General features: G+C 39.5%; 1 protein-coding gene across 7 annotated transcripts in view; it reads left to right on the top strand.

Annotated features, from left to right (window-relative positions):
• Positions 1-14,186, top strand: part of fam13b (family with sequence similarity 13 member B) — a 63,448-nt gene that overhangs the window by 26,927 nt on the left and 22,335 nt on the right. For all 7 annotated transcript variants that reach the window (XM_082556762.1, XM_082556765.1, XM_082556764.1 and 4 more), the window contains exons 6-7: positions 127-271; positions 7,793-7,917. In XM_082556762.1, coding sequence (XP_082412888.1) covers positions 127-271; positions 7,793-7,917 — 270 coding nt within the window. The remainder of the gene's footprint in view (positions 1-126; positions 272-7,792; positions 7,918-14,186) is intronic.

Here is a 14,186-nt window from a genome sequence, read left to right as displayed (position 1 = left end):
ACTTGCAGGAACACGTTTACACAGAAGTTAAAAAAAGAGGGGTGTTTATTCTCATGGGAGTATTATTAATCTCATGGGAAGCAGTGTGCAGCCAACTCAAACTTTTCTGTCATTTTCCATCTGCAGTCTGTCAACAGAAGGAGAGGACCTTCGGGACCAGGAGTCTGTCAGCAGAGTCCTGGCAGAGCTGCTGGACAATCAGGAGGGCTTGTTTGACTCAGAGGACGATGATGTCTCCACCACCAATGACTACAGCTCCATCAATGAACAGGTTCGACCCATCTCTCTTACACCACGCCTCTCAGTATTGTTGTTTCTGCCTTGCGTACTGTCGGTGTCCAATAATATGACAATAATTAGCATAGCAAACTTTCTACACTTGATTTTGCAAATGCTTTTGAATTTATTAATGACTGTGAATGGTGAAGATATTGTAAATATAGCTTGTGCTGTCGTAGCAAAACATTTTATCACAGTCCACAGAGAGGTCGTCTATTTTCAAGCTTACTCGTTAATGCAGTTTTTGGTGTTTCCAGCCCACACATGTCTTCCCTCCTGCTGTAACAGATTATTTTCCCCCTGGGATCAATAAAGTCTTCTTCATCTATTTTTTGTTCACCCCGGTCATTCTCCCATAGGGGTCTTTGTAGCTTTTCTTTTATCCTCAAACAAACACAGTCTCTAAATCTAGAGAGTGATGGTAAATGCCTTCTTAACCTGATATAATAATTAGAAATCTGCAAACAAAAACAAAGTACAAAACAATCAAATGGAAAAACAAGACAAATTTAAAATTTCTTGCCAAGTTATTTGCAGAAAATAAAACTTTTGTAAAAAAGTTAATTTATTGGCATCAATCGTTACATATGAACAAAAGCGTGCTTTCACAAAAGCTGTTAGATTCCTCTTTGTCTTCCTCCTCTTTGTGTTTTCTTCGTCCTCTCTGGTGGCATTTGGCTGTAAAATGTGGCATTTAACCGTGCCAGGGTCAGAGGGGAAGTTTTTCAGCGCTGACGCACAGAGATAGCAGTCAAATCTTATGAAAAGCGAAAGATGAAATTTATAAATGTCACCCAACAGCATAAAAGAATTTAAAAAGGCTTGAAGTGATTGTTCCATCTAACAAGCATGTTCTGTCTTGCGCTGGGGTCTTTTTTTTTTTTATAAATAATTAAATTTTGTTGTTGGCATCAGCAGCAGTAAGTTAGATGTAATAAATGATCAACCTTAAAGGCTAACGTGAGAATAACAATTCTGCTTTATTTTGACTCCAGTATTAGAAATCTAGAAGACATCACATTAACTGATTCAAACCTGTTATGTACAAAAACTACAGTGTGTCTAACTGGAGTTATTAATTAGCTAGAAGATCAGGCTGAAGTTTTGCTGTAAGGACATGTAAATAACACTGATACCAGCTGTACCCACTTCCTCTTGGTAATGTTGAAATGTAAGCAGTGGCGTTTAAGGAAAACAATACAGCATTTTTCTGTAAACAAAATTTTTCTCCGAATGATCTTGGTGTTCCCGCCCAAGGACAATGGCACACCCCTGCATACTTTACACAGAGCATTACAAGAATGTAGTTTTATAGAAACACCTGAGCCTAAACCAAACATTTTCCTCCGCTTTCTAACAGCTCGTTCTCTTTGCTGTCGTGCACAGTACAAAGAAAGGCGTAGTTAACTTTTAACTTTACAGTGCCCTTGTGCTTTTGTGCGATAACAAAAATACAACAATAAAGAGGCAACCCTTGATCAGTATCTCAAATGATGTGCTACTTTAATTTAAGAGTACGTTGTTTGCCACAGCAGGGACTCTTTAAAGATAGCCTAAAAATGTTGGAGTGAAAGGGCAGCCTGTCATTGTGAAAGTATGACCACAAAAAGAAAAAGAGAAACTTTGCTATATATCTACATTGTGTCACCTATTCAAAACCTTTCAGCTGCTTGCTTTGTTTGCTCCCCTCTCCTTATCTTTTATTCTTCGCTTCACACAGTTAGTGTGCTCTTAACCGAACCACTGCAGACTTTGCTTCCACTTGCCTCGTAATATTGAGTCCTTGGAGTTATTATCTGCCAAATCCTTCCTTTTATTCAAGGAAAAGTTTAAAGCCTTTGCCTTGCGAAAGACAACTAATTAGATTGTAATTGCGCTCTAAACAACAACAACATAAAGCACAAGTTCTTTCAAGCAACGTCATATCATTCCCTCTGTTAGCTGTTGACCTCGGTTTTATTGTCTGATTTGTCAGATGAATGAGACTATAATCTAAGAGAGGAGGTGAGAGCAGATGAAGAATGAGAAGACAGAAGCAAATCTGTAAAGACATTTCTGTGCACTGATCCATGTGTCTTATGTAATAGAGAGGGCAAAAAAGTGGGTGGTTTGAAGAAGGAGGGGGAGAGAAAGCAGCCAGGAAGATAGGGGAGAAATGACAAGAGTGCAGAGACAAAAGAGGAATAACTGAAGGGAAGGAGAGAGGGAGGGAGGTAGAGATGGTGAGACAGGGGAGGAGGATGATGTAACCATGTAACTCACACCTCCAGTCCCTGCTCTACACCGGGGATGACTCTCATGAAGGGGATTATCTCCCACACACACCTGCTTTCACACAGGAGACCTTGAATCAAGCCTGGTTACAAACTAAAGAGTAAGTTGAAAATGCTTGGTCGAGCCTAGCTAGCACACATAAAAGGAGCCAATTCATCCTAAGAAATGGAGAGACATTGTAAAAGCAGCGTAACAGAGAAGTACATGAACGATAATGAGCGGAGAAAGGTGGAAGGCAGGTGTTGTTTTTATGGTGTGTTTGTGCTCACCTTTGGAGCACAACAAGGCGGGAATAGGTCTGACAAAGATGAATATAAAGATGGATTTTAGCTTGTTTATCGCACAATCGGAGTCAGTTGAATTTCTGCTTGGGTGACAACAAGAGTACGCTGATGCTTGTTGCTGTTGCGAGGATAATAAAAGGTTTGTTTTTTAGTTCACACTTCTTCGTTTCAGGGTTTCTGCTTGGAATATAAAAGAAAAATATTCTGGATTCTCTACTGAGATGGCTTGTGACATTTTTGGTGCAGCTTAGCTTGGCTTGGCTGGACTGTCTGATAGTGTGTTTTGATTCCTTAGCCCACATTTTTCTTTGGATACACACCAGCTTGAAAATATATTATTGCTCTAATCAACCACAATCCTGTGGCACTAAAATGCTGCTCTGTTGTGACTCATAGCTTTTAGACAGACAGCGACACTGCAGTACCAATATTACAAACATAAAAAGTGTGCACACTGTCCCATCGGAATAATAATATCTGTGATGCACAGTGCCTTGCGTACTGGGGCCACAGTTGATATTTCTGCAGATTAAATGAGGCTTGTAGGCTTGAAGTTAATTTGACTGCTGAACCTCAGACCTTTTCCTCTTGAGCTCTTTTCTTGTTACATAATTGTTCTGTTTCATGTCTCAATAAGACCTCAGATCCCTTTGTACATCCCCTGTGCCCGAAGTGGACATAAGTTAAGGCTTCAGCAACAGATGTTTTATAATGCATTTGTTAGTGCAGCTGCAATGTGTATACATGCAGTTGAGTGAATGAAAGGTTATAATTTTAAAACCTAGGAAAATCTAGGATTATGTGTTCCATGCATGAAAGACTTGTCTGTCTACTTAATTACTGTCTTAATGAAAGCACAGGTGTGGTCAGAACTGTGAACAGTAACTCCAACTGGGTGGATGTAGTAAATTCATAAATATCAAGGTGTTCAGCAGCAGTGAACAGCCTGCTTAGGATGGAGGACACACACTTGCTTGGACCTCTGACACGAGTGATAAATTATTGAGTGGTAGCCTATTTAAGTTTGAATGTGGAGTTATTTAAGGAGGATCTGTTGGCCTAGTTGGACAGTAGAGGAGATGTATAATAGCTGTGGAGAGATATATAATATGAACACACAAAGATCTACGGATTTTTCAATAACGTCTTATGAATACACAGCTACATTCTTGATTTATTTACTTTGACTAAGATCTAGATCACACTGCCCACTCACTGCAGGAACATTAGGCCAGAGGGCTGTTCTCCAGTGGTACTGCTGGAAGTAAACAGTGCAGTCTTGCAAGCAAGAATGAGCAATAAAGCACTGAGAGGAGATTCAGTTGAACAGTTTGGACCTTTACACTTCCAGCACCTTAAAAAAAGTCCACTTCACAGTTCAGCTTCCACTCTGCAGTAGATAAATCTGAAAATGAGAAAGAACTGCTTCTCGTCTTTGTTCTCTTTAGTCTCATACCGCTCTGAACGTACAAATGACCCCTTGGAAACCGCAAATGTAGGCCACAGTTTGAGATCGGTAATGCCCATCCCAATCAGTTGTTCTGTGATTGTTCTGTGTTCTTGGCCCACAGACAGTTTGACAGCCAAGCTAGTGATGTCAGTGCAGCTTGTTCCTTGTTCTCCATCCTGAAACTCTGGATTAGACTGCTAAATAAGGGCCAATGTCGTGACCTTTTGTTCTAGAGTGTTCTCTCCCATCGTTTCACCCACTCGACCACACACACACCACACAGAGGCGCACTTGTGTATCATCACTGGGACTTGATGTCTAAAAGCACTGCATCTTCTGTTTTTAAACATTAATTTGATAAGTTAGCCCGATTAAAGATTTCCACAGCCCTAAATGGGGGTGGGGCGGGGGGTTATAACTGTTTAACCAACCCAATGAATGACCAAGCAAGGTCATCTTGACAGGGGGATTTAACCTCTCTTATCCTCTAATATTGTTACAACCCCTCAAATGCTTTCTGATAACTTACTCAGCACATTGTTGATCATATTCATAACTCCATTTATACCATTTGAATGAACACATCTAGCCCAGGGGGAAGTTATACAATCAAGATTCATTGTTCATGATGTCAACCGCTAATGTGGATACACAGGGGCTTTTGTATTTAAAGCTTATCCACACCAATTTTTCCATGTCACTGACCAGCAGCCTGGATAGAATATGCTTCTGTTAAATCTTTAATCCCAGTTCATGTTCATTGAATTCAATATTAATTTTTCGTGCAGAGAATTTTTCATGAGTTTTGCATAATTTTAATGTTTAACCCGTCTTTCTGTGATTTCCTGCTGTGTGTGTTTGTATCTGTTTGTGGCAATCACATAATCTGAAATTATTTTACACTCAAAATATTCTGATTTGGATTATAACATCAGGAAGGTGTTTACTAAATGACAGTTTCTATATTTATTGTTTCAGCTCTCTGGTTGATAATTATGTGTATGTCCGGGTCAGCGGAGAACGTTTTAATGAAAAGCAGCTGAAAGAAGCAAGCCTGGAAAGTTGGGTTCTTATATATAAATGTCTAAGATAAGAGATTAATTTTCTGCATTCATATATAAACATCCAAAACTGGAGTTTTAATAAATCAAAACAATATTTCCCGATGGTAGCATGGTTTCCATCCATTCTCTTCCACGTATCCAATTCAGGGTCGCTTCTAGAAAAGTCCAAGTATGATTGTGATGTGAAGGCAGAAATGAACAGAGTCCTCTCTTAACATCACCATGAGCTGAGCTGCTGCTTATTTTTCCAGCTCCTGTGAAACATTAGCATCACTTGTATTTTTTATGTGTTAATAGCAAAGGATGGTCAGGAGATTAATAATTGTCTGTCAGGCTTCCATATAATTTAATCAGTATTTCACACACCTACACGTAAAGATAAGCTGAGCTACGGGGTGATAATTAACTGCATGCTGGGATAAAGGATATTTTCACTTCTCAATTGAAGCTCTGTCATAAAAACTGAGACTGAAGCTGTTTAAAAGTCTACGTTCTGCACTTGGTCTCACTTAGACACACACACGCTCTCTTACTTCAGGGAATCTTGTGAGTCATCCTCCTAGGTCTGCACATGTGACGATGCAAGAATTTCCCAACAGCCAATCAGGGCTTTTTTTAACAGAGGTGTTTCCATAGTGACAGTACAGTGACAGCAGCAGATGCTGAGAAGACCAAAGGAGAGAGGCACAGGAAAGGGCAAACAGGGTGATGTTGTTTCCTCATGACAGTGAATCTGATTTAACCTTTTAGTCCACGTTCCTTTCTGGGTTTTTGTAGTTGAGGTCAAACTTGTGTCTAATGCAATGTGAGCATAAGGTGTAGCCTGAAGACATAGCTGATGATTTTACACAGGAAAAAATATCTGTTTATAAAAGTCATGTTTTACTAAATCAACAAAAGAAATCCTTGAGCTGGAGCATAAAGTACAGCTTGTTCACATGCTGTCACCTACCAGAATGATGATGAGTTATTTCTGTCAACATATTTATTCCCCCTCCCACCTTCTCTCCTACATCCATCTCCTTCCCGTCTCCCTTTCTTTCTTTTTACTGGCAGATTCATTATCACTCTTCTTCTTTCCCTTCGGCTCGCTCGCTTGACCTTTTCCTCATCGTATTCACACCTTCTTACATGATCTTAGCCTTAAAACCGGAGCTGCGGCAAAAGAAACTCAATAGTTTGTTGTCGAGTTTAGGTTGCACTAGAAACACGCAGCATCAGCTCGTCTTTTTCCATCACCCTGTTTCCTTCTCTGTAAAAGCTTTGAATATGTGGCTTGTGCAGGCCAATCAAAGGATTTTCCTGCACCTACAATAGGACATGTGCTCTCTGTGAGTCAAAGGAAAAACAAGACGGTGATTTTTCCTTCTGGTGTGTGTGTTGCGTGTTCAGTTTTTCACAGAGTTTGTGTGATATGGTTGAGTTAACATCCAGAAACCTCCGCAATTAAATAAAATGTCTTCTGGTGGTTATTTTTCTACATTAATAATCAATTTTTGACCCATTTCTGTGACCTTTCTATATTTGCAGAGTACACAGACCCACACGTATCATACATGTCAACTATGTGCTCAGTGTGTTTACAGCTGTGGATGCAGTCTGACATTTAAAAAAGGTTGAGTATCTGCCATTTAGAAGAAAAATGCATTCACTTGTTAATTTTAAATTTATTTTATATCAAACAGCAAAGCTCCACGTGCTGCATACCTTGTGGTCTGGTTTCTCCTTATTACAGTCTTGGAATGTGACTATCATGCATCGGGACATTGCTACGTCAACGAGAAAATGATACATCCTCAAGCCCGAATTTAAACCCTCGTTCCCGTCCTTCTCCCTCCTTCTCGTTTCTCTTGTCCACTCATCGCCCCCTCCATCTGTCCGTCAAAGAAATGTTTTTTCCCTCCCTCCTGAAGACTACATCTGTGCTGTCAATGTGTTACTCATTAGCGTCGTCTATATTTGGATATCTAATTGAACAAACGGTAACATCTTGGTTCTGCCTTGCAAACACAGAGTATATACAGCTTTATATGAAATGATTTTATCTCTGCAATCACTGGAAGTCCCTGAAAAATCAAAATATAGGATATGTTCACATGCTATTCTTATAACTGTAAACCTAACAGTGAAGTTGGCCGTCTTCATTGGACTCCATCGTGAGGCTGGTTAATGTCAGCGTGTATATTTCCACTCAGCATGAGATACAGATAAATAAAGTTTCACGTTACTACCCGAAATCTTTATTGCAAAATAAACATGCATCGCATTACCCTTTAAGAAACCGCTTTGATAAACATTTCTGGATTATGCTACACCCGCAGTACAGGTGGTTACCTGTGCTGTAACCTTTGTTGTTCCGTAATGTAATCCTGTTTTTAAATCTAATTGTTTTAGTGCTTGTAGTGCTCCTCATTTACATCCTTTTATATTTCTGTCTGCAGATCACAGAGCTGTTGGATGATGAGAAGTGTGAGGCAGAATGTGAAGAGCTGCCTCAGGACGGGGAGGACGGCCCTGCCTCAGATTCACCGCAACGCACGCACACCGATGACAACCCCGCAGTCAGGTGCGGTCACACATCTCTGTCTTTGTTATTAGATCACATGATGTGTCAGAGTCATATTAGGCAGAGGATATGACATGTGATAAAGGGCATGACATGTCTTGGATTAAAAACCAAGACATTCCAGTTCTGTGTTATTTTTCGACAGCCCTTCAGGCCAACTAGCAATGTGGTCACTTTATCAGCTGCTCGTCTCAGTCTGATTAAGAGAGATTTTGTTTGGTCTGTAATGGACTCTCAGTGTAGGAACAATAGCTCATTCACTCATCGAGTTATTTCATTTTATGATGCCCTAGAAACAGTGATTTTTAAAAAGACAAATATTTTAATCCCAAGGCGCACCAAAAGACAAGCCAAACTTTCAAGGCACACCTGCATGCCTACATGTGGAAAATAGCTTCTTTCATGTGAAATATCAGTTCCTCTTTTATTTATATATTAGCAGAAATGGGCATCTTTTACAGCACATCTTGTTTGTGCTGTGGTCCCATTTTAGCCCACTCTGAACATATTTAACTGTGTTATAGTATAAAAGGTCAGCAATGACAGCAGGGATCAAGTTGGAGTATGAGTGTGTGTATCTTTGGTATTAGCAGTTAATTTTTTGTTTGTGGTTCAATACAAAATGTTTTCCGTGACTGTGTTTATATTTATGTGAGCTTTATTAGAGGAAGATTTAAGGTTGCAGCTATTGTACCACAGTGCACAGACTGCCAGTGAAAACAAAGGGGGGATTACATGCAGTAAATTCTTTAAATTAAACAATGCACATCAGATGGTTTTGATCCTGAAGTCACATGGGATTGATTTTAGTTGGTATTAAATCTCGGTTAGCTGTGGCTAGCCTGCAGCCATCATCCCTTTGACCTCGACTAACCTCTTGTCTGGTCTGGGGGGGATTACTGTGGTATTTGTAGACCATGGAGCATCCAGGGTACTCCGCAGAGCCATTTCAATAATGCACAGATTTAGAGATTGTTTTTTTTTTTCTTTTTTTTTTTAATTCCTAGTCCTATTTAGTCCTCTCGAGTCTGGTTATGTGAAAAAAAAAATATTTTTGTGTTTTCAGAGTTGACATTTTCATAGGCTTGTTAAATTAAATGCATAAATGTTTAGAATTTGAGCATTAAGGATGGTACTGGTTATGATTGGATGGGTTTGTTTTTTGTTTTCTACGATTATAACCACCACGTTTTTGGAAGCAAGCTGGAAACACTTACAGTCGAGTCTATTAATTTAACCCACGTGCTTGATCCAGAGCCAGTCCTGACCTCTCTGGGGCCTTAGCAAAGTTCTGCCAAAGGATCTTCCTGACAGATCCATGAGCCATTTTAACTATTTATCATTGCCACATAATTACACCAGTGATCCCACTACAAACCTAACTCCCTAAACCATTTAAGGATAAGCACTGCTAGGTAGAACACAACGAGATGTGGACGATAAACAGTGTCGTTTCTATAGAACTACATGAAGTTTTAACATCAGATTTGGAGACTTGTCTAATTTTCTGTTAAAATACACAGAAATGTTTTTGTTGAAAATCAGGTTGGGCTGTTTTTTTGTCCTCAAACCTTTTTTTGAGTTGAGCTTGCTGTTCCATATATGTATATGCCATATGCTTTGACAAGGCTCCAAAAAGGTAAGTTCCCATCTAGTGATTCAGCGTTAACGGTGGCTCAGTTGTTTGTCTAGACTTGACAGACAGGGAAGGCTGTCCTCTGTGGCTGTTGCTGTGCCCTCTTAATAGACTCTGACAGCCAACACACACACACACACCTTAGATTCCAACAGCCTCTACTCATTTCAGATCTATATATATATTCCCTGGAATTTCTCTTCTGATCTCTCTTCTTACCCCATCACTACTTCCCTCCCTCTCTGCCCTTGCTTATGTTCTCTCTCCATGTGTGGAAAGTATTTTTCATGGGATCACTGAAATACCCTGGCAGCATGAGAAGCATCACCCTTAGAAAGCACATCTATGGCTAAAGGCGGGAGGAGAGCGATGGATTAATGGAGGGAATGGAGATTCAGGCAGCTAAAAGCGCCACAGTGAGATAAGAACTGGAAAATGTCCCTACTTGTGAACGATTTATTGATTTTCAATCTAAGTGATAATGCAATACTAGACCTCAGGAGGAAAAATGTCAGCCTGACAGTAGATTTTAAAAAGATTAGCAAACGTTTGTCTTCAATTTTACCTTTGAAGACAAGTTGGCCTCAATTTTTTACTTTTTAGAGCGTCGTACCAGTCTAGCGTGACTGACCTGTGTAGCTCTTCGTGAAGCAGATTACATCTGTGTACATAAAAATCACGCGTGAGATTATTTTGTGTGACTGTGGAAATGATTCGTATATCTTACTGGGACACCATACCAGGCTGGAGAGCCTTGTTCTGTCCATTTGTGCCAACAATTTTCATGTGCACGCACACATATATGTCTGACCTCGTCCCTTCTGGGTCACCTACACTGGCTTTGACCAAACTGTCAATGGTCACAACAATTTGGATATTAATAATCATGAAACTGATCTGTGTTGGTCTGGTCCTAGTTTTGGGCAATGTGCAAAGGAACTGTTTATATGTTTGGGAAACCTGCAGTGAGCTGAGACTGAAGAAGTCACTTGGATGAGTGATGAACTGTTTCTCCAACTGAAAACCCATCGTTCAGATGAACAGAATCAGCTTTTGGGGATTTCCTTACCTGGATGATTGAGCATGCATCGAGACAAACAGTCACTTACTTTTTTACCTGTGTGAATTGGATGTTGAAAGCTTGGTTGTGTATTCTGTATCGTTTTATGCCATATTGCACTGGTCCAAAATGATCTCCAAACTGACCGCTGGAGTCCTTATCAGGTGTAATTCATAGCCACTGTTTTGGATTAACAGGCACAAATTGTACCACAGTCCCCTTACAATTCTTCCCTCGAGTTTGCACAGTGTAAAAGGGCCTTTAAACTCTCTGCACATGAGGAACAGAAAGAGACAGAAACCATGGTTAGTTTTATATCCTCATCCAGAGCTGAAAGCTTGTGATAGCACGATCTATCACAAATGCTGAAAGAATCACATCATGTATAAAAAGGAGAGAAAATGTCCCAATTCAAACCACCCTGTCTTGTTTTTCAAAAGCGAAAAAAATAATTGCGGATTTTTGTGTTCAAATCCAACACATAATTAGCTCTGCTTCCCAGGGCTTTGCTGCTTCCTGGTACAAATTGATAAGGTAAACCTGTTCTGGGCTGTCTCTGCTCTGCAGTCTGCTTCCAGAAATTTTATAAATAACAACCCTTCAGTAAGTATTGACATGTGTTGATGCTGTTCTCCGTTAGGTTTTCCTTACTTGCACCCTGCCCATGCTTAAGGTAACCATTACGCGAATATGTTGGCTATAAGATCTCTGCGTGACCTGTACATGGACTGTATATGGATAGGTCATGTTTGCTTTATTTTCAAAAGCTGACACCAAAAGAAAAAAGGTAGATATGCACACAGACCAAGTTGTTTTTAGATTCTTTTCTTTCTTTAGCGTTTTTAAATTGTGATGTATGTTTCTATAGCAAAAGGAGTGTAATGCACACAGGAAGTGAGGGATCAGTACATAATCAAAACATTTAAAAGGATACACAGAACTAGTCAACACTGTCATAGTGTGTTTTCTTCAGCACGAGAGGATTACTCTAACAAAGAGGTCTGGAACATGGAGGGGGCTGGATCAGCAGGTCAAGGCAGTGGGAAAGTAATAGGAGACATAAAAAAAATGTACAACGCAATCAAATAGAGCTAAACAAAACTGTCATTGCAGTTAATTTAATGACAGAAAGCTGTTGCACAGCTGTCGTCAGCTCCACTCTCCATGCATCTATATCACTGTGACACTCATGGAACAGAGATTAGAGTGAGCTGGAAACGATAACACAAGCCTTCAGCTTGAAACACCTAAAGGAGAAAACACACAGCCACAGCAGCACTGCAACATGGCATATGATGTGCATCAAGTGACACGAACAACGGCCAAGTGTGACTCGGACCACGTTAAATAACCTGTCTGTGAGGGACAACAAAATCCCATGTGCATCCACCATTTGAATTTTGATTTCTTAGTTGTAGAGCCAGTCTGCAGAGCCACACCTTACCAAGTTTATAAGGGTAGGTGAAGGGTTATTGCAGTTGTGTGAAATGTCACGCACATCATTGTGTGACTAGTCACAGCAGGGTTTCTAATTATACATAGAAAACATTAGAAGCTGCTGTTTTGACACATGCCATTCAGCAGCAGTGTGTTTCTGGCTTTAATTATATGTTTCTATATCACTGCATTAAGTTGATGGGACTGGTTTCTTATGGCTTGGTGAATTGTTGTCAGTACAACCCAGTGAACCCATTAATAATGTTCAAACAGGTCTCCTGGTCCTTTCGCCCTTTGTTTCTAGACTGTGGCCTTGGCAGTAGCTTCGGGCACAGTGTGTAAAATGATATACCAGCTGACCCAGATTGTACCGCTCATTGACGTGCTATCAGTGCTCATCCACAGTTCGGGGACAGCTGTTCTATCTTTCCAAAGAGTGCTCACGTTTCTAAATCACAATAGATAAAACAGTTATTCTGATTGGCTCTGAAGCTTCTTTGTCAACATGCTGCCCCTGTTGTGTCTGTATCTTATAAATAGAAGATAAAGTTTTAGTTTAGGCGTCACCAAAGTCAGCGGTAATACCAGGCAGGCTGAAAGTCAAAGTAGTGTTAATGATTCATGAAGAACGCTTCATAACATTTACACATTCTCCTCGTCTGTTTCTTCCCTTGAGAGATTCCTGGAACGTTGTGTGTAGACAGGTGTATCCCACATGGAAATAACAGAATCTAAAGTTGGGTCCTTTAGGAAGTTTGGAACTAGCAGGATTTGTACACCACTGAGCGGATTTGGTGTATTGCACATTTCTTATCTATGATGGTCATGAAAAAGTTTTTTAAATTTTTGTAGTCTGTCAATAATCTGCAAGTCCATGGTCTTCAAATTGACGGCGGTTAGAGTTATATATAATAATACCCAGTCGTCAAGTTTAAAGTGAAGTTTTTAAAGAATTTATCCAAACTGTAATCATTGAAGTTGTGCTAACTAATTGAAGGATCAGTTGAATCATAAGCACAGAACACAAAGTGTCAATACAGATCTAATATGTCGAAACTTCCTTTTAAAAAATCATACAGAAAACAAAAATTTGGATCAAACTTCTCCTAGTTGCTGTATGTGAGGGTTAAATTTTGCTTGTGCAACTGTAAAATCATCAACTTTTAACTTTCACTGTTCTTTATGGAAACTTGCAGAAGCTTCACCTTACAGTTTGTCCAGAACAGAAGAACGGAGGCACACTGTCTGATATAAACACACTGTGTTCATAGTCACACTGAAGCTCCCAAATGGAAAATGCTTATTTTTTAAGTGTAGTTACTTTTGTAGGTACGTTTTGCTTAAACAGACAAAATCAGTATTTGGTTTTCTTTTTTGTAAAATATGTACCTAGTCTTGTATTTAGTATTTAGTATTGCCTTTTACCCAGCAGCTGTTTGCTCAGGATGATTCATGATTTTTGTCTTTCTGCTGAGGTCATGCTTAGTGAGCGCTGTGCCTCTAAATCTCAGGGGCTATAATGGTTTTAGTCTATTGTTTTCCTTCTCCGCTCTTACTACGAGACTCGAAAGTTCTCTAAAACTTCAATATACATCTTTTAAAAAAGCTTAATAACTTAATATATACAACCATGGTAATTATAGATAACAAAAATATTAACAAAATAAGGAAAAAACACATTTTAGTTAACTGAACTAAAAAATAGACTAAAAGAAAGAAAACTAAAACCGATAAAGCCATCCAGGAAAATTCTTAGATTTTTGACTTTGTCAGTTTAGTTTGGCTGATCGGCGAGTGGATATTTTTGTCTTTATTACTTCTCTTTTGAGGGAACCCACAGAAGTTTCTTTAGGATTTCTGATCGAAGCGGTTCCCATTCAGTTTTACTTGCTTTGTCTGAGTCATGATTATCAGGGATATTTGTAGGCAATGAATCAGCACACTGATAGGAGTCTTCACCTTTAGTCCATTTGTGTCATACTTGTTCTCTCTTTTGTTCCTTTTTAACTCTTCCTTCTTTGACTGGTATAAATATTTTGGCCTCTTTGTTCCTTCACACCCTTTTTCTTTCGTACACTGTTTCTGTGCCTTTTTAGTCTGTATTTTCTAAATGTTTTAATTCTTCTCTTTTGGAAA

Source organism: Aulonocara stuartgranti (genome assembly GCF_965226115.1).
Source record: "Aulonocara stuartgranti genome assembly, chromosome: 2".
Lineage (NCBI taxonomy): Eukaryota > Metazoa > Chordata > Actinopteri > Cichliformes > Cichlidae > Aulonocara > Aulonocara stuartgranti.
The sequence above is the reverse complement of the archived record's forward strand: the minus strand, read 5'-3'. Positions and strand labels throughout refer to the sequence as shown.